We start from the raw sequence: 27,380 nt of genomic DNA, 5'->3' as shown, positions 1-27,380 counted from the left end.
ATAAATTTCAGGGGAAATTAGAGCTCTGTGATTAAAGTATAAATATGGAGAGCTGCCAGGGAATGCACTTTGCTAATATACCACATATTCATAATGACAGCCTACTGAAGTATACACATAATTATGAATAGAGCTTGTATCATGAGGTGTTTTGCTTATTTTAGCTGTAAGATAAGCATAAATTGCTTCCATAGGCCTCTTATTCATAAGATGAGCCAGGTGATTAGAAACTCTTTGTCCAACATGGCTACATCATGTGTAGCAGAAAATGCAGAAGAGGCAGGATGTGCTGTGATCTTGTTGAGGCAGCAAGGAGTGTTTGGGGAGCACTGCTCATTTATTTACATGTGATGTCACACTGTGTTTCAAAACCTGGAAAAATAGTTTTTTGTTGATTGTTTTTTGTTTTAAACAGAGATTTGAGCTCTCCTGTCCCCATGCTAAGGACATATGTAAGGCCACACTCTCTGAAACATCAGTGTGTCCAACACAGCTGAGTTGCTTGTCCCCTACCTATGCAGTGAGTTTGGCTTATATTATAGCACAGCTTTTTCTCTCATCCAAAAAAAAATGCACTAATACATATTGGAAAATCTCCTTTTTATTTTTTCTCCCTTGTGTGGGATCAGAGAGAACAGATTCTTTCATACCATAGCTTTAGGCCTTCTTTGTGACTGTTTTTTCTTGTTAAAGCACCAGAGCTGGCTCTTGTAGCCTATTTTTACTGTGCCGTGTGATTCTGCAGACACTGACATGTGTCACCTGTGATGCAGCTACATTTGTCGGCTCTCTGTGCTCAACAGGGAGGAATCGATCCCTCGCTTTCATTAGGTGGCAGGAGTAGACTATTGGCATAAAAATACTTAAAAAATTGGAAAAGAAACCCCAGGGCTTTCTGCTTGGAGATCCAGCCTGCAGTTCAGTGGTCATTTGAATTATTGAATGGGATTAAAATAAAACCATTTCCCTTTTTGTCTCTTTACCCAGATGAGCTATCTGAAATGCAAGTTGATTTGTATTTTCTTTTATCCCCTCAGCTTGTTAGGGAGAATATTTTATTTCAGATTCCATTCTTCAAGGTTCTCCTATCACCCAGCGTGGAGCGTTGCTGTCATGTCCTTATCTAAAAAAAGAGAGAGATGGAAAAGAAAACAAAGCCCACAGGTGACACACGTTTTATTGAGGTGTTCCACATGAAGAGCAATTGTGTGCTTTACATTGCACACAGCACGGTAGGAGCCTTCAAGAGGAAGAGAGGGCTATCAAATGAATACAAATTCATCTTTCAAATAGGTTAGATTGGAATTGCTCAGGCTAGTACAGTGTGGACCATATTAAAATAGAGACCATTCTGAGACCATCTCCATTCACTGTCACAGTGGCCACCTCCATTGGCAGACCACAAAAGCCCTAGGGCAAAGAGATCAGCTTCATCCCTGAGAAAGAGCACATGGGGAATTTTGAGAGGGATGTTAGCTGATAAACGGCTAATAAGGCAGAGCTAGCACGGTGTTAATAGCTGAGGGAAGTGTAGGTTTTTGTCTCTCAAAAGCGTTCCAGCATCTGAGATGTTGCTCTGATCCAAAACAAAATTCATAGTTCACAGCCCTGTAACAAGTTCCATGAAGAATGTGGGGTATGAAGCCAGGGGTTCAGGATATTTTGCCATGAGAGCCTCAGTCTGATGCTGCACCTTCTATCACTTATCTGGGATCCTGACTAATACACTTAGAATTCACAACACTGGAAACAATGTACTGAACAGATTTACATAAATGGGCTCTTAACCTTCCTGCTCAACTCTCTTGACCTCTTGCCAAGTCATGGCCAAGCCATGAGTATTAGTGAATTTAAATCAAGCTGGAGACACTTAGTTTCATGATTTCACACTCCTTTCTTCAATTCTGCTCTAATAAAAATTGCACAGGAAAACAGCATTCAGTAGCCACCAGTCCCTGGCTGTTTTTTGAAGTTCTGGCAGTATTTTTCCAAATACAATGTCAAAAGAAGTTAGAACTAAGGCTACTGCAGTGAACACACAGAAGACGAATTTAAAAATTTAAAAGTCCAGGAGCACAAAATAGGAGACTCAAAAATTTAATAATGTAATCCACAGCCAGGCTTCTAAGCATGCTGTTTTTCATGGTATTAGAGCATGAAGATCAAATCAACTGTACAGTTTTTAACCTGTACACATGATTTTAACATTCTAACTGGTCTATCTACCCCTGAGATTGTCTTTATTGACTCTTAGCAGTCCTTGAAAACACAACAGGAAGGATGCTGTAAATATCTGTAAAACAATTTGCAAGGTATGATACTTGTTGCTGAGTGCAGCTACAAGGCATTATTCCAGTCTGTTCCTCAGCAGTGCTTTATCAATACAGGTTTCCTCTAATGTTTATTCTGCAGGTCTAAGACATTTGCTGTTACACGAAATATTGGAGATTTGGCTGCTAGTAAGATGACTCCAGTTCTTTTACCTGAAGCAGTGCCTGATATAATGAAGACGTCCTTCAATTCCGATTCTGCATCAGGCGAGACTGATAACATTGGGGTAAATGATGTAGTGTCTGACTATTCTTTTTTGGGCTTTTAAACAGTAGGGAACCATTTCTTTTCTCTATGGGAAAGAGTACAATTCATCTCTGACCAATGCTGCTTCACTCAAATAAGTCAGGTTCAATCTAATAACACAAGTAGCCCTATAGTAACATTATTTTAAAATCTGGAGTGCAATACATCAAGCTTGCAACACTTAGTTAAAGCCAAAGCATTTTCTTTGGTAATTAATTTTGCACTGCCATCTACAGGCCCACGATCTTTAAAATACTTCACAACCATTATGGCAGCATCACATTCCTGGGGCAGTCACAAGTGTTCCACAAGATGCTTCACTGCTCAACTTCTAGAGCCAAATTTAATGCTTATAAGCATCCTGATTCGAGAATGGAGTGCAGTTTGTGTCATGACTTCCTGAGCTAGGTTTCCTGAAAAGCCAGGACAGGCTTTCTAAGCTGGGCAGTGCTGTGAAGGCGTCGCTGTGACAATTCATTCCGACTGACAGAGGCAGGAATATGCTGTCCTGTTCTGGTTGCATTGCTATCCTGCAACTCTGAAGGGTTTTCAGATAAAAGAAGAGACGAACAGAGGACAAGAACAGCACTATCCTATGGAGAAGTCAATAGACAAACGTGCTATCAGTGAGAGCATTTTCCAATATCCTGGAACAAGCTTTCCTCTGCTTTGTGCCGCTGTGCTGCCCTTCCTGAAAACTCAGCACTCCACAGTTATTCTTAAATGAACAGCAACTGAAAAATGGCACTGAGTGGAGCATTTCTCAGTGTCACTAGAAATTCCAGGTTTTTTGGCAGGGTTCATGCAAGTCTGGAATCTTGTGAGACATGATAAACTGCATAAAAAACTAATTGCAAACATGAATTATATGTGAAACAAAATCTTGTGATTATTGTGTCTTTAGGTATTTGCTTCATTGCTTCAGGAAATCATAGTTTTCATTTCATGGATTTGATTCCAATTTTAATTAATTTTAATTTGTTCTTCTCTAAGCATTGCTTATTACATGTAAATGACATAGTTTTTAGTGGAAATTTCTAATATGTTGTATGTTTTGACCATTTAATTGATATAGTGTCACATTCATGTCAAACCTCATCTAAGTCAAAATTTTTGTGGACATAGTTGAAAGTTCTGTTTTCTGACATGTCAAAAATCAAACGGAAAAGCTCCAGTCAGTCTAAAGCACACTCAGTTTTATGAAGAACCTGTTAATACTGTCTAATATTAAAAGAAAACAAAATTTATTATTTAGAATTAATTTGTGGTATCATTTCCCATTCTTACAACCTGAAGCTCTTTTTACAGTAGGTAGTCTAATCAACCCGTTCAGATGATATTTTTTTTTCCACTTTAAAACCAAGTTGTTCTATGTCACTGCCTTTGTATCTAAAATAAACTGGTTAATTCCCCCTGCAGAGTACAGGTACTGTTACCAAAATACGATGCATAACATGCAGGCAATTAGGGTCATTTTTACCTGGCTTCACTTGACGTGTGTGCTATCTAATAGGGCAGACAGTCTGCAGAGGATGTTTCATCTGGAAATCCCTTTTCTTCTGGAGGCTCCTCTTCCCAAAAAGAGCCATTTGTTCAGTCCGTGTGCTTCAATGCGAGTACCTTTGGAGTTCAAGTGTGCTTTGAGAAGAAAAGCGTGCACGCAGCATTCATCAAAAACCTGCCTCTTTATTACCTGGTTGGAGAGCATGCCCTGAGGATGAGCTTCAAGCCAGGTAAATGCAAGTGGGCACAAAAGGGAAAATAGTGGGTGGAGGTGTGTACATACACACACATACATATAGATGGATACAGATGTATATGTGCATATAGATTTTTTGCATCTTAAGTACCACTAAATCTACAATTAGAAGAACCAGGCCAGCCAGTATTGGCAACAGTCTATGCTCACAGCAGGAATCCATTTCTCCCCCAGCTGCCTGAGCAGCAATTTCCCAGCTCTCCCAGCAATGTCACTCAGCGTGGCCAGCGTCAAGCAGAGCTGATCTGTGCCTGCAGAGTGTGTCTGATGCATCCTGAATCATTGGATTTGGGATGCAAGCACGAAGCAATTGGACATGGGCAACAGATCTGATGCAGTGTCCTGTAGCTACATTCTAAAACCCAGACTCTAAAAGGGAATTATGGATTAACCCTGCCAGGATCTAGTCCTTAATGTCTTAATCCATGATCATAAGAAATAAAAGCACAGCAGGCCACTGAGTCTAGGTCTCCTAAATAACAAACTAATGGCCTAACCATTGGGCCGTTCTTTGCATTCAAGAGTTAAGCCTCAATTCCTAATTCTCTAACCCATGGTTTATCTCTTTAAACAATCCAGTTCACTTGACTTAAATCTGCTGATCATTCTGTTTATTGACTTGAAAAGAATCCAGTATCGTGGTAATATTTTAAAATTTTTTTGCATTAAGTGCTTTAGCTATTAGAGAAATTTTTAACAAAATTGCTCAATGCCAGTAATGATCACCGAACATTTATATTTGAGAAAAAATGGCTAAATAAATTTGGTGAAATTGGCTTATTCTCTCATTTGGTTGCTAATAGTAACAATAATACCAGTTGTCATGCAATTTCAGTTTCCACTGAGGCACCTATTGAAAAAATACAAGTCACAATTCAAGCAGGAGACCAAGCTCCTACGAAAATGGTACGCCTAGTAACATTTGAAGATCCAGAGGCACAAGCATCTTCCAGAAAAGAAGCAATTAAAAAAGTGAAGAAAATCCTTGCTGACACTGATGATCAGGTACTGCTGCAAAATTCCACTTCTGAATTTGTGGGAGACATTACACAAAGCTTATTTTTATTCCTTCTACTAAGTAGCTTCCTTTGTTTAGATGTTATGCCAAAGTGGAAAATAAAGACAGACTTTTGGATACACAAGTCTTTCGGCAGGTCTTTTGTTTGCACTCATCCTTTCTGCAAGTGAAAGACATTAGAAGGAGCAGGTTGGTTTTGCATGCTTTTCTGAAAATCTCTTGTAAGAGATAAAATAGCTGTTGTTTGGCCAAAAAGTAGTCTGTTATTTACAGCTACTGCAAGTGCAGCAAAATACTCTGACACCAACTACACAACCTGCCCTGAGACAGTGACAGCTACAACATTGTCATTACTGATACCAGTTACATGTCATTGTGTGGCCCACAACTGCTGCAAGCTCCTTATCACAAAAGTGGTTGGGGTGTTCTGCTTTCGGTGTGGGTTTAACACATTATTATGAAATTGCCTTTGAATTATTGTGATGTGTTGCACAGATGTTATCAAGCATATACCTTGTCTTCTAAGGCAGCAGAGATTCAGAGATGTCTGCATCTGATTTTACTTATGCTGTTCTGCAGGAACACAGAAAAATAATTTTTTTTTCAATGTTACCCTTGACTAGGGGACAAGAAAATACAGGAGCTCATCATCCAGTGCCAGCAGCGCCAGTGGAAGTGCTGAGAGTACAACGAGCAGCCCCTCCAGCAGCGACTCTGATGATAGAGCATCACAGGGAGGAGCCCAGATAAATCTGAAAACAGGGCAGTCCAAAGCCAAAGCAAAGAAGTTCTACCCATTTGGGGGCAGTGGCAGCAGCAGCAGTAGTGGTAGCAGCAGCAGCAAAAGCAGCAGTAGTAGTGATAGCAGTAGCAGTGGTAGTAGTAGCAGCAAGAGCAGCAGCAGTAGTAGTAGTAGTAAGAGCAGCAGTAGTAGCAGCAAGAGCAGCAGTAGTAGCAGTAAGAGCAGCAGTAGTAGTAGTAGTAAGAGCAGCAGTAGTAGTAGTAGTAAGAGCAGCAGTAGTAGTAGCAGCAAGAGCAGCAGTAGTAGCAGCAAGAGCAGTAGTAGCAGCAGCAAGAGCAATAGTAGCAGCAGCAAGAGCAATAGTAGCAGCAGCAAAAGCAGTAGTAGTAGTAGTAAGAGTAGCAGCAACAAGGACAGCAGCAGCAGTAGTAGCAGTAGCAAAAGCAGCAGTAGTAGCAGTAGCAAAAGCAGTAGTAGTAGTAGTAGTAAGAGTAGCAGCAGCAGCAGTAGGAGCAGCAGAAGCAGTGGGATCAGCAGCCAGAGCAGCAGAAGCAGCAGTAGCAGCAGCAAAGGCAGCACCAGAGACAGCGCAGGTAGCAGCAGCAGTAGCAAAGCATCTGGTATAAAGCATAAGGCTAAGAAGCAGTCCAAGACCACATCATTTCCACTTGCCAGTGCTGCTGAAGGAGAGAGAAGTGTCCATGAGCAGAAGCCTAAAACACAGAGCAGCAGCAGCAGCAGCAGCAGCAGCAGCAGTGAAAGCACTGGTGCTTCCCGTTGGCGCAGCAAATCTGACCAAGGAACTGAGGCGAACCGTGTCAAGTCCCAAGCTCACAGTGGCAGCAGTCACATTTCCACAGAATGGGTAAAATGTCTAATACTTTGACTTCTGCTAGGAGGTGATCTTGACTGACCTGTAGGTAATAACTTCTTTTTGAATTTTGCAGGAATATCACCTTCCAAAAATATACAGTCTCCGTTTCAAGTCTGCTCACATCCATTGGGTAGGTGCCTAATTCAAGTGCACATTGCCATGGTAGCTGCAGCTGATGTGATCAAACCTGTTACTGAAGGGCTTTATTTGGGTCATTTCCATTAACCATTCCATAACCCCCAATATCAATATTTATAATGAACAAAAAAAGAAGATTTATTACTAATAAGCTACTACACTTCATCCTTTTGGTGTCGCAGCACTTGCAATTTTCAAATTTGGGTCAGGACACACAAATACTGCCAAAACTAGGTTAACAAAGACCATGGGGGAATGATAAAACAGTGGGACCTTCCAATGGGAATAGTTATGTTCACAGTCCTTAGGCAGCCATGGCAAAATCATTACACAGATTTTTTTCAGAAACCAGGTTCAGTACACATTATGGCACAGGTACTTTTAGCATATATTAGAATGGTGATAATGGAGTGGCTTTTGTAGGTGTTTCCTGTACAGCTATTATACATCTTGCATATGAAAAAGGAAGGTGATTTATAGTGTTATTCATAAAATTGTATTATCTTTTTTTTTTTCTGGATACGGATGTATTTGACCACTTATGAAATGCCACTTTTCATTTTCCCTAGCATTAGACCCAAAGAGTGTGATGTTGCTATTTGCAATCAGTATCTATGCAGTCTTTCATGTCTATATATGGAAATAAAAATAACACTCCAGATATGTCCAAGTCTGTTACCTATAAAGGGAGGGTGATAGCTCTGATTTTGATATTTACACTGTAAAACTAGAGGCTACCTCATAGATATTTAACCAATTTTTATTTCATAGCATCCAGATCATAAAGGATCAAGCTGCTCATCAACATCTTCCTCTGAGCTGGGAAGCAGCCACAGAAACAGCAGCAGCAGCAGCAGTGGCAGCAGCAGCAGCAGCAGCAGCCACCACCACCATGGAGAAAATTCTGCCCACAACTCCAGGAGGAGCAAAAGAGTCAGCATCCACAACCACAGCCATAGCTCCAGCCTGACACGTGAGGTACAACTCTGTGTGGTACCCAGAGCAGCCAGGCTTAGCTGGCTGCTGAGCAGGGCCTAAGATGTGGTGGCACTAGCCAGGCGTCAGGCTCAGGAGGGACACTAAAAGTAAAGTCTGTAAACTGAAAGCCAAAGTTCATTGAGATATTTCCCCCCCACAAAAAGCCCTTTTTTTTTTTTTTTTTTTTCAAATCCCCTTGTGCTCAGGTTTGTCTGTTTCCTTTCCTTCATTTCTGAAGGTATTTGCAGTATGTAAAAGCCTGGATTTGGAAATTATACATGTTGAAGGGAATGTAGCTGTGAGTTAAAGAGGAAATAATTTTCTTTTTCCTGTGAAAGCCCAGAATACAAAATCAATTGCTTTAGGTAAAAATGAGGAAGAAGTAAATAAGTCTGCCTAATTATTTTTAAATGTAGAGTGGAGGTCATTAGTGCATGCAGAGTATAACTAAAATCAGACTTTCCATGGACATTACTGATTGGTAAATGTGAAGGCCCATTAAGCACAGATTGCCTTTACCTTTATTATGCACACAGTATTCTATAATTGTACTGCATAAAGGTATCTACATAATAATAGAACAAATAGCTCTGCAAATGCAGGCAATGTCATGGGGAATTCTGCTGCTAAACAGGATTTCAAAATATTTGATTGGCTTGAAGAAACGGTAGTGTAGTAAAATATGTTCTGAATGTGTGTATTACTCTGAATGTCTCTAGAACACGTTGTAGGCAACTATTTGAAACATTACCACCATGAACAAAACCTTGCTGTATGCACAAAGATAGCTTGGAAGCATCTTGGATCCCTCATCAAAATAATCACAATTTTGAATAATTAAGTTTCCAACCAAATTGATCCTTAACTATTCTGGACATAGAAATATGTACTGCAGACTAGAGTGATGAAGGACAAGGGCTGCTGCCTGCTCTCAGTGCACACTAGCTGGACTGCAGGCTCTGGTGAGTACACAGGAATCCTTAAACACAGATGGTCGGGGGCTCTTTTTCAGCGCAGCTTCCTGGGAGACGTGATTCCACCTGGCATTACGATCGTGGCACAGGCAGTCAGGAGTGACAGCAGAAATCAAGGTTATCAAGCCACAGCATATGTTCGTTCTGATGCTGCCAAAGTTGATGTGCAACTAGTTGTGGTTCAGCTGGCTGAAACCGATTGGAAAGCGTGTGCTGATGCTGTGATACTGCCTCTGAAAGCACAGGTAAGTGCCCAGGCAGCTTTGCACAGAGGGACATCCACAAAGCCCAGGGTAGGCATAGAAAATCTGCTGATTAGGAGTATTAAACAGGAGAGGCATACTTCTTTTGAAATGTTTTATAAATTTGGGAAGTTTCAGAAAACATTTCACCATTAAAATAGAAAATAGTAAAAAAGAATACTCACACACTTCAAACTCTGGCAAAAAAATATTGATTTCTTAGGATTTATATGAAAAGATGGAAAAAGCAAAGTTGGCTAACAGGTTGATGCCAAAGAGAGCATCATAAATGAAGGAGGAGATCCTTACTCTTTTTGCATATCCCTGTGCTGTGCTTCCCATGAGCTTTTTGGAGCAATTGCTTGTGCAAAAATTTATAAACCTCTGCTTTTTGCAGCTGCAATTAACAATTTCAGCATGATATTCAGTATTGAAGAAAGTGGGGTGGGTTCAAATCAGGAAGTCTTGGAGAAGGCAAAGAGAAATTATAGTCCAGTCCTCTCCTAGGAGAAAACACATATTGATTAAGAAGTTACCACATCTAAGGAAATCTCAACATGTTTCAGTGTCTGCTTTGAGACAGGAACATGTGTATGTAGTTCAGCACAGACCAGAAAACTTTTTTCCTACTATGCCTCAGCTTTTGCATGAACAAGTCAAAGTTTCTCTGTTTAAAGATTGGAAATATGAAGGATCAATGCACAAATTGGTGAAAGAAATTTTTGCATTTTGAAATGTTGAAGATTCATTCTGGGTTCTTTTCTGAACTTTGGGTGACTGTTTCCCTGTTTACAAAGGCCAGACTGAGATGGGGCAAGGAGTGCCAGGATTACAGGATAGAAGCAGTGGCTAACACAGGACAACTGGCAAGGAAGCCAGCTGCACAGCTGAAGGTGAAATGGGGAAAGCTTCCATCCTGGATTAAAAAGACTAGCACAGAGTATGTAATACTTTATTTCCTACATTTTTATTTGACTTTTTTACCCTACTTGGCTTTTTTAAAACACTGAAAGAATTGAATGAAATTTCTCAACCCAAACATATTTGTCTGGGCAGTGCTTGGATGGTAACCACAAGTTCAGTGGTACATAAGTATTTTATGAGTGTGTTCTAGTTTTTCCACAAGTTTAATATTAAATGATAGCCTCCAAATATATAAAAGTATGCTTGATTTCATTTTCCATATAAATTATTTTCTATTTCAGTTCAAAAGGCCTTCTTGTTTTAAAATATTCTTCTATTCAGTCTCAAAAAATAACCATTTTGAATAGGCAAAATAAAGCCAGTGTGTTTCTTCTCAATAAAATCAACCATTTAATTTGAACCAAAGTAATATTTCCTCAACTTTTCAGTTCTTCCATTTTTTCCTGAGTTTTTAGATCTGCCAGTAGTCCTCAGCATCCAGTGTGTGCTTTTGTTCATGCACCTGAGTTTGTCACCCCTTGTTTATCTCTAGGTTCATGCAATACATTCCTGGTGCAGCACTCATGTTGGGCTTCTCAGAAATACATCAGAGAAATCCATCTCATGAATTTGTAGTAAGAGCAGCTGCAACATCTCCACGAACAATTGATACAGTAATTAAAGCTCCTGAGGTACGTTACATTTTTATTTTTGTTTTCCTTACATTGAACGATTTTCAACTTAGAATGTTTAGACACTTAACGTAAAGAAACAAAAAGCAAAACATTCCCTTTTAGAGAATTTCCTATATACCTGGCTATATGAGGTGGGTGTTCAAATACATTCAACAGCTCCCTCGATTTTGTGCTGCTTTGGCCCAGTGCAGAAGTTGAAAATCAGGCTCTGTATTCCAATACTTTATTTGCATTCTGAGAACAGCAGTGAGGCTGTCTCAAGTATGACTGCTCTGCACTCACACCTTTATGCATTTTTACCCAGTTTGACTAGTTCTTGAATGAGGGTCTCAGATGGAGGGGGCCTTGAGAGCAGTTTGCACTCTGCTGCAGCCACAAACAGCACCTGTGTGTGTTGGCACTCCAGCCCCACATCTGCAGTAACCATGCTTGATGTGAGTGGTCTGAGCAAGCCACAAATGCAACTCTGCTCTGACCAAACTGGAGCAGTCACCCTCTCACAGGAGCCTGCACAGGCCTGGGCTGCAGAGTCCCACCAATTAATTGGTCCTCGTCCACCAAATTCCTATGCACCTCTCTGAATAATTTCCCCTATGGATCTCTGGGAAATTAATAAAAGCTAGCTAGAAACTTGCGTGTCTTTAACCCACCACATTGCTTCAGTACTGCAGGATCTTTAATAGGTGATCATGAGGAAGTCAGTGCATTAGGCATTCATTTGATTCTCTTGGCAAATATAATTTGTAGCTACAGTGAAGGATCTTACCCCAATGCTGAACATGCCAGTTTTCAGCCCTTAATGGATGAGATTCATTTTTCCAAACACATCCATCATCTCAGTTACTCAACTTGTTAACTTATTTTTTAAGAAGTCACTCAAATATCACTTAAGCTCATCTCTATCAGTTACTTTTCAGTGTTCTCAACAATTTCTCAAAAAGTCAAGTATGGCTAGAAGAGATTATGATGATTTCTCGCAAGAGCTGAAGGTTAGGGTACGTTCATTCTGCCGAGACTAACACAACTGCAATTGCAGAAATGCATCTTCAAGGGTTTTTTTTCCAAGATAAGAGTGGGGTTTTTTTTGCAGTCATATCTTGAGCATATGGTTCAATTTATCTTAATGCATTTTCCTTTCTGCTTTTTCAGGTAACACTTTATTGTCAGGGATCTCGATTGCCATTCTCTCTGCCCTTAGGCCCATCTCCAGCTTACGAGACTCGAGATATCACTGCCTGGAATTTATTTCCTGAAATAGCTTCACAAATAGCACAAGAAGATCAATGTAAATGTTACTTATATGTTTGTCTCATGAATAAGCGATGTGTGTAGATCCATGCTCTGCCATGGCTGGGCCTTGCCTTTCTTTCTAATGGTCTTACAGGGAAGCACAGCATGCATCTGCAGCCCTGCTTCCAGCAGGTCATTCCCTCACAGAGAAGCAGGTTTTTGGCAGGTGAATGAGGAGGCTTCAAACTGCTGTAAAAATCCAGAGTTTGGGAATCACTCCTGTCTTCAAGGACTAGAGGTTGTCTTTTGCCCCTCCTGAGAAGGTGCCAGCTCTGCATTGAGAGGCATCGAGTGATGGGCACAAGAGAGTCCACATATTTTCTGTTCAGTTTATTTTATTCAAAAAGGAGCCACATAAGTCTCTCCTAGCACTCCTGTGGGAAATGGGGAATTTTTATGACAGTTTGTTATGGCATCCAGTTTCTCAAGGATTTTGTACATTTTCGTCCCTGTTAGCTTGAGTTTTGTGTTTGGCATGCAATCAAAATCAATACTGGTAAAATCTACAGCAGGTAGTTATTTTGTAGTGTTCTCATGTCCTTACAGACTCTGGCTTCTGCCAAGGAGGTGAAGTTTTCTTCCTGTTTGCTGGGTAGCTCAATTTCATGGAGATGTCTTTCAGTACTTCCCAGCAACACATACAGTGGTCACATCTGCCATTTCTTTTGTGATTTTGTTTTGCAGCCACATGTGAAATCAGGGAGAGAGATTTCAAAACATTTGATCGTGTGAGCTATTCATATTCTTTCAATAAAAGCTGCAACCTGGTGGTGGTACAAGACTGTACTGAATACCCAAAGTTCATCATTACTACAAGGAAGGTTGATCCTCAGTCTTTCTCAAGAGAGGTTCACATAAACACAACATCAGCGTAAGTGTGATTTATACTGAGGCTTAGAATTAAGGTGCAAAGTTTCTCAGGGAGTTAGTCTGGGACTAAGAGATATCTAGTTTCTAGCTGAAACTAGTTTTTAATAAGACATATGGGGAAAGACAGAATTTCCAGAAGGAATCCTTGTCTGAGGCTCTATGGTGTAGTTGCTCTTGTCTTGAATTCCACAGCCACCAATATCTGATAGCTTGCTCAATAATTCCCTATGCTGTCTTTCTTTAAAGGTTGAATATTAAAGCCCACAGTCCCAATAAATTTTGCACTTTGGAAAGAAAACTGCTTGTTCATTCATTCAAATTCAGATAGTCACAAATATCTATACTTTTCCCATTTAACCACTTATTTATTCTCTTTCATTTTTGCTTTTTTTGAAGGAACATCACAATCTGTCCTGCCTCAAATTCATCTCTCCTTGTGGCATGCAATGAAGAACGAGTTCTATCACACAGTGAAGATTCTGAGTATGAAAAAGGTAAGCTGTGAAACCCAGTTTTCCAGGACTGACCTGGGAACTAAATAGCAAGGTTTTATAAATTTCACAGAAAGATCTCAGTGTAAAGAAAACACAAATAGAATTAATTCAAAGAGAAAACTAGAGACTACTTTCTTAAGTTTTGTAGTGACTTATGTTCATGTTTCCTATAGTATATACACTCTTACTACTACTCCTCCAGCATAAATGACAGGCGAATAAAACCCTTTCTTATAATATACCCAGCTTGGTGATTGTTCAGAAAAAAGTTCATGTTATAGTCACAGAGAGATGCTTTAGTTCAGACATTTAGCTGGAGCACCACCACTGTCATTATCATCTCAAAATTTAGCACTGGATACAGAAGTCAGTTCCAACTATGGGTAACAGCAGTGGAACATTTTTGAAAATATATTATTTCTTCTATTTTTGTTTTTCCTCTCCACTTAAATATACATATTTAACTGTAGCAGCAAAATGATCATTGTGAAGGAAAACGCATTGTGGTGAGTTTTGTGTTACAGTCTCTCCGTTAATTTAAGATGATCACTGTATGATTCACCATCTTTTTTACAGGCAATGTCAAAATTTATAAAATTGAAAACACAGTTGCTGTGGAAGTTCCAGAACTCGGGCTGAAGCAGGTGACTTTTGATGGTGTAAATCTTAAGGTACTGCACTTACTTTCAAGGTTACTGCTTCCTTTCTGCCCAGTGCTTGCCCGTGTGTCAGACCAACACTTCAGCATTCACTACAAAGATGTGTTGCTTTGCAGGTTACAGTTGCTTCCTGGATGAGAGGAAAGACCTGTGGAGTTTGTGGTAATAATGACAGAGAAAAGGAAAATGAGCTCCTGATGCCAAACCGTAGGCTGGCACACAGCTGTTCTGCATTTGTTCATTCATGGGTATTGCTCGAAGAATCCTGCTCTGGTGGTGAGTGGATCTGGAAAACCTCTGTGCTTGGATAGATTATGATTGCACTTTCCCCCTGCCAAGAGCAAGAAAATGGTTTTTTTAAAAGCAGTGGATACTTTTTACTTAGAAATTTCAATAGCCATGTGTACCCATTTTAACTTTATTAACCACTGACTGTTTAAAGCACTGCTTGTGAATATAGAGAATATATACTCCAGCAAAATCTTTGTCTCATGTGCAATTCAATGTTAAATAATTGGGTTTTTTTTCTTTACACTGACTAGTTTTTTTTTCTTGAGAGGCAAAATCAGCCCTAATCTTGCTCCTGGAAAAAAAAAAGTGTGATTTTCACCATTGTATCAAAACAGTTTCAGCTGTTGTCTGCAGACTTAATTTCACCGCACAAGGTGCAGACTGTGAATACAGTGTCAGATCCTACACTCATGTAAATTTCCAAAGTGCAAATAAAATTCCTTTTTTGTTCTGCACCATGTGAGAGTGCAATCTCAGGACAATATTTAGAACTACTCCTACAATAAAGAGCTTCATCTCACATGCAGCTGGAAAAACAATGTTAGACTCCCAAAATATCAATACAGTTTTGTTTGGTAGGTCTCCATTTACCTTGGACGTGAAATAATTTTATTGAAGTTAATGGTTGCTTTCTCCTTGACTTCAGTGGCAGCAGAATTATACTTAGCTGTGTGTCAGGAAACAGAGTCTTAGCTGGGATCCTGTTAAGTTACATTATACCTTTCTAGTGAGATAATTGCAGCATTATAAAAATCATCCAATACAAAAATTATCCTTGTTGTTATTAAATAAATGCTGCCCTTTTTTAATCCATTCACTACAGCTGACATTTTTCTTAATGCAATGAAGTAGCCATTGTGCTCACAGTATCTATTCTTAATAGCTTTCAGACATGAGAGGTTATTTTCTGTGTATTATGTAGTTCAAAAAAACTGAGTATACATGATTCCATTTGGGTTCTATTGTGCAATCAGATTTTAAAAATAGCTCCCCTTTCAGACTCTATCCTCAACTTGTTATTGTCCTATCTTGATAACCTCGCCACTGTGAAAATGGTTTGTCAGATACCTGTGTTTTAATAAAAGCTGAAGAGAAAATATGGACCTTGATTATTGCCAGGATCGATTGGGATTTATTTCTACAATTTTAACTACCTTTCCTTTTCCTCTTAGGGTGCAAGCTGCAGCGCAGTTATGTGAAGCTGAATCGAAATCCCACTATTGATGGTGAGGAATCTACGTGCTACTCTGTTGACCCAGTACTGAAATGTATGAAAGACTGCACTCCAGTGGAAAAGGCCTCAGTAAAGGTTGGCTTCCACTGCTTCCCAAAAGGTACAGTATTTTTCTCCCTCTGTGTGTCACGTACTGCAGGAGCTGTCAGAGCACTCGAAAGAACAAAACACAGCAGAGCCATGCACAGACCTGTATTGCTCTGGCTCCTCTCTGAGCTGCTGTTTTTAATCCCATTACTATTTGCTATAACTGCTGACAGTGCTGGCCAGCTAAAAGCTAGGATAGGTGATGGCAGGTAGCATCATCTGAGAAAAACATTTGAGGAGGTAAAAGGGGCAGCAGCGATCAATAAAATCACAAAATAAAATTTGTCATGTCTTCAGGATCTCCATAAAGTTGAGATAAGCAACACTGAGTCCTTTCATGTACATTACAGCCTGCAATTTTGTGTAGACCAGGGCAGGCGAGGCAATTGAAAGTCAGTCAGGTAGTGTGACATGAGTGCTGTAGTTAGACTGCCAGGCTATGCCACTGTGCAATTCATCAGCAAAACCACATTGCTGGAAGTTTCTCTTGATTGTTCCAGAAAATGGTTTGGTTTTAAGGTTTTTTATACACACATACTCATGCCCCAGATTTAAAAAAAAAAAAAAAAAAAAAAAAGGGAAGAAAAAAAGAAAAAAGAAGAAAAACAACAAAAAACCACAAGCTTTTTTCTCATTTCATTTATACCAGGATATGAGGCACTGTCTAATACAGTTTCACACTGAAGTTATGTAATCATGAAAGGAGAATCCAGCCTGGAACCCACAGATATTTCTGGTGCATTCTTTCCTAAGTCTTTTAATTAATTATCTATACAGCTTACAGGGAACCCTAACATTAGGAAGTATCTGTTGAAGTGGTTTGTTCTCTGTTAACCATTGTTGTCCAAATCCATTGTTAGCTGAGATAATCCAGTGTGGTTTCACTGGAGCCAATGCACCCAATGCACCCAATTGCCAATGCAATGTGTTGAGTAGTGCTGGAAAGGACAGGGTATTTTATGTCTGAATTTAAACATCTGTGTAGAACTCTGCACTTTGCCTGTGTTACTAATATCTGCAATGTGCTGAATCAGCCCAGGAAAACAGGGAGGATCTCTCTACAATAGTCAAATATCTGCAACAGCCTATTCAACAAGTAGCCCAGAGAGAGTGTTAATAGCTTTCTGATGGCTCCCTGAGATGAGATTGGATGCATTCTTTCATAAATAGAAAAACCCACCCTCTACAAAAATCCTTCCAAAATCTTGTTATATCCATGTTTCACAGATTTCTATTGTGTATCCAAGTCTGTATCTCTGAAGTGTCATAGCCCCAGACCACTCACTGCCTTAGAATATTAGGCTATAATAAAGCTGTCTCATTCTCTCACAAAACAGATTGCGAAAAGAGGAAAATCAGAAAAAAAAAAGATGTTGGTTGTTGCAGCCAGTGCTGCTTTCAGAGAAACTGCAGGCTTCTCTTGTTCATTTACTGAATCAGAGACTGGAGAGTCTGCTTGCAATACTTTGAATCAAGACCTTATTTATTTATTTATTTATAAGTTTGTTTGTTTGTTTGTTTATTTGCCCTGAGGAGGAAGCAGAAAAAGAGGAAGAGAGGAGGAAAAAGATTCCATTCACCATTCTTTAGCTTGCTAAATTGATTGCTTTTTCTTAGGCTAAAGATCAATAGGAATACAAGGCCAGCACTTAAAAACTATCTTTTTTCTTTCTTTGTCTAATGACTTGGAGAAGCAATAGAAATCTTCACCTTTCTCAGTCTAGGAACTTGCATGCACAGGACAAAGAACTTTTCTCAACTCTTTATTAGAATACAGACACCATAGTTTGCTGTTTCAAAATTCAAGGACCCCTTCACTGTCAAGGACCCTGCTTGCAGAGGAGCAAGGATAAAATGAAGTACAAGAATGCATAATTTCTCCTTTTGTCCTCAAATCATCAAGACTGTGGCCTTAGGAACTTGACTGAGGCAGGCATCACTCCAAGTCCACAGATTGGTTTATATTTCAAACATGCCACAAGGGGATCAGTTACTCACCCACAATCCAGTTTGCAAGGAAATAATTTCCTACATGGATAAGAATGTGCTCAGACCCACAGTGTGCCAAGCGTAAGAGACATAATGTAAATAAAAAACAGAATTCAGACATTTTACAGCAGTGTCCATATTTCCCTGTGATGAGGGATGGCATGTCATAAATGTACTGTTCAACTAAGGAATAAAACAAATGGAAGTAAAATTATGAAAGCTTTACACATTCTCATTATACAAACTTAATCTAAATGGATATCCTAATATTCTTCCAATGCAATGAAAAACCTCCAACTAGCTAGGAATATTTATTGGGAGGATGAATATCATTATTCCATTTAGATTATTTCAGCATTAAGGAATATGGCTTATCCAAGCTGCTGTTGATAAAGCAGTGTGGTAAGGTTAATACTGCAACTGAGAATGCTCTGCCAGATTTCACAATACATGGGAAACTTTAATTAGAAGTTTATGAACCTCTGAAAATTCTCCAAAGGGCTTACCCTTCAGAAATGAACTTCGACAAATAGTCAGCAGAAATACCCAGTGCTGTGCAGCACTAACAGAAGTGATTGCTGATGTGGGTTGGTACGTGGTGGTCTTACACTGACAGAGGCTACCTCCAGCACTTGCACAGCCTCCTTTTGTCTTTGTGCTTCATGACATGTAATTCATTTTGGTTTTAGGGAAGCATTACAGTAATTATATCATGGGTGAAAATCCTGTTCCAAGTCAATGAGTCAGTTAGATGTCAGCCGTGAGGGCAGGATTTCATTCTTTACTTGATGAGGGAGCTGACAGCCATCAAAACAGTATTTCTTTGAAATGTGTTAATTTGCTTGATGTTAGTTAACAATGGCTTCACTCTTCTGACAGAAACTGCTGTAAGCCTGTTGGAATGGCAGAAAAGCAGCGATAAGAAATCTGCATTTGAGGATGTTGTGGAGTCTGTGGATGCTGACATTGATTGTACCTGCACTGGCAGCTGTAGTTAAGCTAAACGTTTTGGCATTGTGCTATAGACATACTACACAAATAATTGAATAGCTGGACAGATAAGAAGGGAACATAATAGCTGTAGTAAAATATTAAGAAAGGTGCTTGAAGAAAGTAAGCCTACTGCAAAGTCAAATGCATTATGTACAGTCTGCACTGCTTAATAAATATGTTCATTAAATAAGTATTCATGCGGTCTCTCTTTATTTTTCCCTATCAACAAAACAATCAGGCCAACTATAATATTATACAGAAATTCTGCTCCCTTTTATCTGAGATATAATTACAGCAGTCCGCTCTTAAAATTATGTTCACTAGGTGATGAAAGGAAAACATGATTACGGCTACCGCTAACATTCCATTGTGCAAAGAATTTCATATTTAGCATACTAAAGACACAGTAAGCATTTGTTTTCTTTTATGTTTTCTGGTAAAGAGCAACGTCTGTTCCTGGAACCGCTCTGCAAAAAAATATATTTTACTCCCAGCAAGACCATTAGCCTTAGTACATTCTACAAAGGAATGAATTGGACTGCTAGACTCCCACTGTAGCTTTCCAGAGAGCTATAGTGTGTGACACAGTCCCCATTTTCATTTAAATTTCAATGGATGTGCTGTTGCTTCATGAACTAACTAAAAGTGTGAATAGGAACTTTTTTTTGCCTTACCATCTCCTATTGTATATTTATGAAAATGATGGCTTCAAAAACTTCAGGGAACAATAATACATCAAGTAGCATTCCAAACACTCCGGAAAGCAATATATAAAAAGATATGTAAGATCAATAGCATCATAAAGCTAAAATAAAATACAAGCAGGACAGTCAGACTGTGTTTAACCAGTGAAGAGTCAATCTGCTAGCTTTCACTGTGCAGAAAGGTAATTCCCTCCCACCCCAGGGGACCAGGAATAGGAGGCACCTTCAAACCCCCAAGCAATGGCACAATATCTCTTCACCCTGTGTCACAAATCAGCCGTGCACTGAACCATGGTATGTTTTCCATAGCAGTCAATAGCAGCCAGCACTCCCTTCCAAGAGAAGCCTTAGCATGGGCAAGGTACAGCTGAACCCAAACCCTGGCAGGAAGCTGTCATTAAAGAAAATACTTTTCTTTCTAGCTAAAAACTGATCTATCAGAAAGATGATTGAAGACTAAATAGTTGAACAATTACAGCATAACACTTCACAGTGCTTTTCTCTCAAGAGCAGAAGCATAAATAATGTAAGGAGGTACTCCTTTTACTCTCTCTCAAGTTGCAGCTTGCCACCAACTCTCAGAAAAGGGCCAGTTTTCCTCCATGTACAGCCATAAAATCAATACTTCCAGAAATAAGCCATTATAAGTTTGTTCAGACCAGATGCCTGATGCATACCCTGGGACAAGGGTATTTGCCTCTGCCCCAAGCCTCTCTCCTGGGGATTACCTACAAAGGCAAAAGGCAGTTACCTGCCTCTTTCTCCTCCCCCAGCCTGAATTCATCTATGTATTGTGTTTGTTTGAGAATATTTGCAAATGGCCTGTGCTCTATTCAACAGCTTTTTTTCCATGCATGGCTCTCCACACTAAGACCAGTAACATGAATCCTTGCCCAGTGCTTTTATTTTTAATAAAGCATTCACAAATTGTACAAAGCTGTGTTTTCCTAACTTATCAGGAGTGCTAGATTGCAAAACAGCCTCAAACAAGGGGGAGATGAAGAATATTGCATTCCACTTTCCCTTAAAATCACACTAGTCTTCCACCTGGAGAGTTCTTTTCTTGCTGGTATTGTTTTCACCGTGGCTTATGGGAGATTTGACATTGACTTTCATAGGATCAGACTGTCATCTTTAATCCAACACCTCTCTCTTTAATCCCCTTGTTTACAAAAGAGGAACTTTTGCCAGTCAACCACTTCAGATAAGTTAGAAGGAAGAGAAGAAAAGTGAAGTTTCATGCTCAACTACTAAAACAGGGGTTTAGTAACAGCAAACCCATTAGTAAGAGAAGAAATTCTGCTCTTGGGGCAGGGAATTCACTCACCATCACCCCACCAGTACTGCAGCCTGGGCTGGGGTGCAGGCTCAGCCCGGGGGAAGCAGGTAAAGCTCAGGCACAGACCTTTCTCTGCTCTGCACAGGGCATGGGCAGGACACAACTCACATTTCCACTTCTAAGGGGCAGCTTTCCTTTCTGTCCAGCTCCTGTTCCTTAGTGCCCTCTTGCTGAGACAGCTGAATGCCTTTGACTGCCTGAAAGGCTTCACTGCAGCTGTAAAATCACAATGTAATGAACATTAGAAAAGCCGGAGGATGGTAGTGTACACAGCAAAGCAAGACTTAGAACCAGCTCATTTTGCCAAAGGAATTAAGAACATTAGCTGTACAAGTGTGAAAAAGCCCTTCTGGAATTCCTAATGCACCACACAGACATTTCCAACCCATCTGGGAGAATAGCTGCAGTCCAGATCTAAACCTCATTTGGAAATCATGCCTGTCCTATCTTATAAAGCAAGCCAAAACCATGTACCCAACTGAGTATTGAAATGTGTACTGCACAGGCTGAGCTTTTATGCATTCCACTTTTCATTCCTAGTGCTTCTTGATCGGATGTATTAATGAATTCTGGACTTTACTGCAGTAACCAAGTAATATAATCTTGCAATTATGGTACTCTAGTATTTTTTTTTAAGTGTCAGAAAAAAGATGCAGACCTAAGCATAAGCCAGGCTTGCATCCTAATCCTGCCCTTGCAGCTCTGTAATGTGGTTTTGCATGAGGCTGGGGACTTCTTCTGTGTCTCATTTTCTGCATCAGAAAGATATGACTACTTACCTACTTGATGGAGTCAGAAATGCTTATGAATTTATAGTCCCATATGTCTTTTGCAAGTTCTTCAGTGATTCTAGAAATGAAAAGTAAATTTTTCCACTAGATCTCCTAACCACATGAGTATATTTTATTGCTAAGTTGAAGGTTTTCATTTTCGGATTCATCCAACTGTAAAATAACTATACATTTGGAAAAAATCAAAACAATATACTTAATTTGTTCATGGTCAGCTTTGGTTATACCTTAGTGGATTATTCCTAAAAGCCTAGAATTGGATGGTGCTATTACAGACAGATAGGCAAAAAGGCTATTGGAGACACAGCCTTTTGTATCCTAGACAAAGACAACAAACCTTTTGTCCACCAGACCTGGCTCTCTTGAGTCACTAATTTTAAATGACACAGTGAGTCTCAGGAAAGCAGGATCATTCTGCTCCAGAGAAAGGAGCTGCAGTGTGATAGGAAAGGACAAAACCACTAATACCAGACTCTTCCTGGAAATGAAATGCCAGCTCCACAGTGTGAGCATTAAAAAAAAAAAAAAATTCAATTTTAACCCCACTGAAACCAATGGTTAATCTCAACAGAGCCAGGCTTTTACTCAGCATGTTTGAATGAGTTATTAAATGAACTTTAGTTGTCCCTAAAAATAAATGTGCTGTGTGGATCTAAGTGCAGCTGATGAATAAGAAACCTCAGGAATCCAGCAAATGCAGTAGTTAAGGCTAAAACCAGAGACAGCTCAGAAGGTTGCAGGAGTAGCTATTAGTGACCATCTGAGTTTTACGTCGAATCTCAAGGTCTCTCATGCCATCTACTGGCTTTTTTTATTTAGTTACAATGGCTTAAATATTTTTCCTTGAGGTTTTTTTTATAGGTCTGATATATTCCAGGTAGTTTTACATAAATTCCATTTAAGGTGTTTTTCCCTCTTATCTCCACACTTGATTACTATGTGATTTTTTTTCCTGTAAGTACCTTACAGTTTGGTACTATTCTGAATATCATTTCACATTGTCCCTGGAGGAAAAAGGCATTGCATTAGACATTCTTATTTCTGGTATTGCTGGATAGGCAATAATTACACTGTAAGCAGTACTGGAAGAACAATTTACAAAGAAAATCCAAAGCTGCTCAAAAATAGTACTTACAGTTCATCCTGAATCAGTGTGAGGAGGTTGTTATTTTGGTACCTGAAAATGCTTAATGTACAGAAAAAAATCTGGTTATCCTTTTTTTCACTTGGAGTTCACTTAGCTGTAATTCACAGCAAACACTTCCATGGCCTAATAATTTTAAGCTGCCTTTCAGATGGGGTTTGATAAACAGGAATTATTTATATTGACAGATCTGATCACAGAGCTTTCCCTTCATTATCTGTAGTCTGTCTCTTCCTGCAGTCCCAGTTTCCCTTCCCTATGTATGGTCCAGTGGTCTGTTCAGGACACATGCAAGCACCTAACCTTCATGGATCTTCTTAACATTCCCAAGAAAAAGTAACCCAACATTCCCTATAGACATTATATGAAATAATATTTAAAAGCCTACTGTAACTGTGGTCATACCTGCCTCTTATGTGGTTGAGAATTTACTCTAATTAGAGCTGCTTTGATGTTTTGGTTTTTGCCAGGTGATAAAAAAGATAATTGCAGCAAAAAAAAAAAAAAAACAGAGCCAAGAATAAGCTGACATGCTAGAATTCTACTCAGATTCCTGTTTTTGTGGTAAAAAAAAAAAAAAAAAAGAAAAACTAGTACTATTCCAGATCTGTTCATGATTTGGGAGATTATACACAGAGTAGATTCACTATGGGCATAGGGAATTAACAGGGGCTCAGGCTGGGGCTAGAACTGGCAGAGTCTAGCTTGTCTCACATGGCATTGACCTGCCTACATTACTGCAGACTCAGTGCAGACACATCTCTGAATGTTTCCCCTCTGAGAAATAGCACCACTTCCTTTTGATCTACACCATGAGTCATGGTGCCCCCGCTTCCTCTGGCATTCTGAGTCTCTGTCTGCATCACAAGGCCTGACTTTCCTGCGTCTGGAGCCAGAGCACAGTGTTCATCCCAGAGCAATGTACTCACGCCCCTTATTAAGGAGATAAAGCACTTCAGGTGGGCTCTAAAGCATTTTTCCCCCCAGCCCAATACCTACCAAGACTTCAATATGACATGCTGAAGGTGTCATCATACACACCCCATTCCACGGGGCCCTGGGCTCCCTGGGAACAGTTTCCATACCTGAAATCACCTCCTAGGTTTTGGCACATGCATTGCTCATTCTGAAACACAGCTGGGGAGGGTGGACCAGGGAAGAAGGCTCACATCTCTGATGATTGCTCAGCTTGTTAAATCAGGGAATGAAAATAGGCATAGGCGTAATCACAGGTGGAGTATCAAGGGAAGAGCAAGTTGTGTGACACTTTCTATATCATATATGTGAGAAGGGGCTGAGCCCTGCAGATTCTCCACCATTTCTGAGCAAAGGCAAGGCTGCTTTTTAGGGTGCTGGAGAGCTCTACAGCTTGTGAAAATTTGGCAGTGAAAGACTTCACTATTTAAAGGTAAAGAAGGGAGTATTAAGGATTTCAGTCTTGAGTATAAGCACCTGCATTGTATCTAAGTCTTTTTCTTTCCCCTGTGAAGCTGGGCATCAGTCTCTACAACACTACAGCTCCACAGTGGAAAATCCAAATGCAACCAAACTGAAATGCTCCAGAGGAATTAATTGGTGACCTTGCCTGACAGACCAAACTAAATCTGGCAGGCAGGCTGTCCCCTTTGCCAAGTGCTCAGCTCCCCAGCTGCAGCCATACGGATTACACTGCTTCCCAGGCCGGGTAGGGCTGCCAGCTCGGGTCCAGCCAGCAGCCAGCTCCCCTGTGCTGCCTCCTGCCTTCAGCTTGGCTCTGCAGGCTCCTAAGCATGCCCAGGGCCAGCTGGTTAGCACCAGGCAGACAGGGAACCTGGCACTGCCCACACCTCTTGGCCAGCTGGTAGATTGACAAAATGGATTGCTCCACTCATGAGAAATTCTGGGATGCTGCCATCCCACCCTGCGCAGAGCGAGGCGCCGCTTGACAGCCCCAGACTGCCCTGGGCTTCTTTCTGCAGCACCTGCTGGCTGCTCTCTGCCTCACCTCCTTCACTCAGGCAGGGGACAAAGGAGCTTTTCAGAGGTGCTGGGATGAATTTATTTCATTAATATTTCTCAAAGGATCTGAAGCTCAGAGCACTAAATTTTTGCACATCATTTGATATCCCATTTCAGCTTTCCCTTAATGATTAGGCACAGACTGGCTGAATTAAAGGTCATGGTTTAGGTTATGGGCACAGGCTCCGTGCTCTGTGTTCTACCAAATCTGCAGCTTTACATAAACACATACAGAGTAAACCCTGTCCTGGCCAAGCAGAATCATAGCTCAGAGTACAGTATGGTTCTAGATCACATCAATATAAATATAAAAATAAATAAGATGATTTCTCATTTCTTACACAGCTTCTATTATCAATTCTAGGGGTAAGTCCTTTATAGTACAGACACTTGAATGTCACCTCACCCATCTGCTGCACATTTTCAGCATGGTACCAAAGAGTAATTGAAATGTGTAAGTTTTTGCTCTTCCTGAGCTTGTTTCTCCCTAAAAAAATCTCACTTTAAATGAGGTTTTTAAGTTGTTTATATATGCATCAGAATTGTTCTGAAATCAGTGATCAGCACTCTATGCCTGCATGGCCCCATAACAGCAATAGAAATATTTCCTGTAATTGTGTCCATCCCTTCACCAGGTCCCCTTCTAACTGCAGCTCCATATGGAGCAGAAGAGACAAGCAGTGCCACAACAGCTTACATTTGCATAACCTCTGGGCTGGAGACAGTGTGAGATTTTCACAACTGCTAGCTGGAAATGTATTTGTTTAGCCAAGCTGCCAAAACTCATATTTTAGCTTGGGAAGTCTCTCATCCAATAAGGCTCTCATCACACTTCCAGTGTTCTGCAAGCACTTCATCCTAAGGCAATCAAGACATAATAAATAGTGCTTTTTAAAAACCAACGGCCCTGAGTCACAGGTGTAAGGAATACAGATGGAGTGGGATCACCCAGAGTCAGCCCCTCAGGAAAATACCTGGTAATTTCCTCATTACATCATCCTTAAATGTCAACCATTTCCTCTATAGTTGCACTAACACTGAAAACGTGAGCCTTGCTCTTTTCCTCCACATCAATATGCACTTAAGGAAGAAAGGAAAAAAAGTTTCCTCAGCTGTAAAAATGTTGATAGACCTTTTAAAACAGTATATGAGAAATAAAATCTGTGGCAGAATCTGCCCTGCTATTCTAATGTCTCAAGACTGAAAACTGCAATAATTTTTCTGACTGACAAACCAAGTTCTTTTCTTGCTTGGTGATCACACAGCAATTTCACAGCTACTGGGTTTCATTACCCTCTTCCCTCCCCAGAAGATTTCCTTCCTATGAAAAGACCTTTCCTACTTTAAGTTCTTCTCTTTGCCTGAATTCTGCATTATGCTATTTGTAGGGATTATTTTTCCCTTGTTAGTCAGTAAGCAGAAAAGGGTTGTCAGAAAAGCACTACATAACCAAGTGTGTCTCAACAAGCTGAACAGATTCCTTTAGCAAACCCTCAGGAAACCAAACTGCAGCCCCCTCTGTTCCTACCAGCTGCTGCAGTTACCTTCTAGAATAGAGACTTGGTGATCTTCTCAATGGTTTTACCCTTCAGGGAATGGAGCAGCAGGAAATAGGTTTGCTCACACTTCACCCTGACCTCTAGGTGAGAGGAAGCCTTCCCTGTACATTTATATGCTCACAGAAGAGGCTGATAAATAGAACCACAAAACAAAGAGCAGAGCTAAATAAAATCCATTTGTGATGTTCTCGGCTCCTCTTGGCCACTCCCGGGGATCCATCAGCTGCAAACTCGCAGCCACTAGAGGGCAAACATAACCAAGCCATTTAACCAAAGAAATCCCTGCACATTAATACATAATCAGTGCTCGTTATGGCTGAATAAAAATATGGTATTTGCATTGTTGTTCTTCAGACCAATACAAATGAAAACAATCTAGATATTTTACACCCTAGGGAAAAGAATTATTTTGAAAAAAATATATTCACAGTATCCAGTCAAAAGGCTTCAAGAAAACTTTGGAGATCCCACTCTAGGTGTTTCCTGTTAATGTGATACAATGAGACATCCAGACTGACTTCCTCTACAGGGCTCTTGTCAGGCTTTCATCTCTCATTCTGAATGAGTGCATAGGCAGCTCAACTCTTGTTCAATAACTCTTCATGGCTTCAGGCTCTGGACATGGAGCTACTCATTATCACACAATATGGGTGTTTAGCTACTCAGCTATTCAAGATAGAGAAGGTAGTGCAGCAAAGGGAAAGGAGAAAGTAAAGAAAACTGTGTAGGGCATCATTCAAGATGTAATTTAAACTATGAAGAGGATTCATTCCACAATTTCTTGAAAGATTTGTGCAGGTGATTTTTCTGATGGAAAGAAATGGAAGGTTTAGAAAGATCCTGCAGAATTGGTATCAAAGTTCAGAAGCTGGTGAGTGTGTTTTCCCTTTAATGTAAGCAAGGCAATTTTTTTTTGTTAACAGGAGGTCCAGCTCCCTAACTGCAATGAAATGAAGTCTCTGGAGTTGCATTTGCCTCTGGTATCAGTAAGTGACCTCCCAACATCAAGATTTTACAAAGATTAGCCCAGCAAGTACA

The 27,380-nt window shown here is 40.1% G+C and overlaps 1 protein-coding gene and 1 long non-coding RNA gene across 3 annotated transcripts in view; one reads left to right on the top strand and one right to left on the bottom strand.

Annotated features, from left to right (window-relative positions):
- LOC103814932 (vitellogenin-1-like) overlaps nt 1-19,000 on the top strand; it is a 42,492-nt gene extending 23,492 nt beyond the window's left edge. Inside the window, exons 20-36 of the mRNA XM_050977507.1 lie at nt 2,413-2,557; nt 4,091-4,310; nt 5,172-5,341; nt 5,978-6,404; nt 6,690-6,961; nt 7,044-7,100; nt 7,880-8,086; nt 9,099-9,305; nt 10,100-10,242; nt 10,759-10,897; nt 12,050-12,185; nt 12,875-13,061; nt 13,457-13,554; nt 14,131-14,225; nt 14,330-14,489; nt 15,677-15,838; nt 18,694-19,000. Coding sequence (XP_050833464.1) covers nt 2,413-2,557; nt 4,091-4,310; nt 5,172-5,341; nt 5,978-6,404; nt 6,690-6,961; nt 7,044-7,100; nt 7,880-8,086; nt 9,099-9,305; nt 10,100-10,242; nt 10,759-10,897; nt 12,050-12,185; nt 12,875-13,061; nt 13,457-13,554; nt 14,131-14,225; nt 14,330-14,489; nt 15,677-15,838; nt 18,694-18,812 — 2,944 coding nt within the window. The 3' untranslated portion in view covers nt 18,813-19,000. The remainder of the gene's footprint in view (nt 1-2,412; nt 2,558-4,090; nt 4,311-5,171; nt 5,342-5,977; nt 6,405-6,689; nt 6,962-7,043; nt 7,101-7,879; nt 8,087-9,098; nt 9,306-10,099; nt 10,243-10,758; nt 10,898-12,049; nt 12,186-12,874; nt 13,062-13,456; nt 13,555-14,130; nt 14,226-14,329; nt 14,490-15,676; nt 15,839-18,693) is intronic.
- LOC115483904 (uncharacterized) overlaps nt 9,514-27,380 on the bottom strand; it is a 31,540-nt gene continuing 13,673 nt past the window's right edge. The window contains exons 5-6 of one of the 2 annotated variants that reach the window (XR_003944644.2): nt 11,667-14,544; nt 9,514-9,805 (exon numbers count right to left, since the gene is read on the bottom strand). This is a non-coding gene — a long non-coding RNA (uncharacterized LOC115483904). The remainder of the gene's footprint in view (nt 9,806-11,666; nt 14,545-27,380) is intronic. The other variant, XR_007778156.1, reaches the window with a different exon arrangement.

This window comes from Serinus canaria, chromosome 8 (assembly GCF_022539315.1).
Source record: "Serinus canaria isolate serCan28SL12 chromosome 8, serCan2020, whole genome shotgun sequence".
Taxonomy (NCBI): Eukaryota; Metazoa; Chordata; class Aves; order Passeriformes; family Fringillidae; genus Serinus; species Serinus canaria.
The sequence above is the reverse complement of the archived record's forward strand: the minus strand, read 5'-3'. Positions and strand labels throughout refer to the sequence as shown.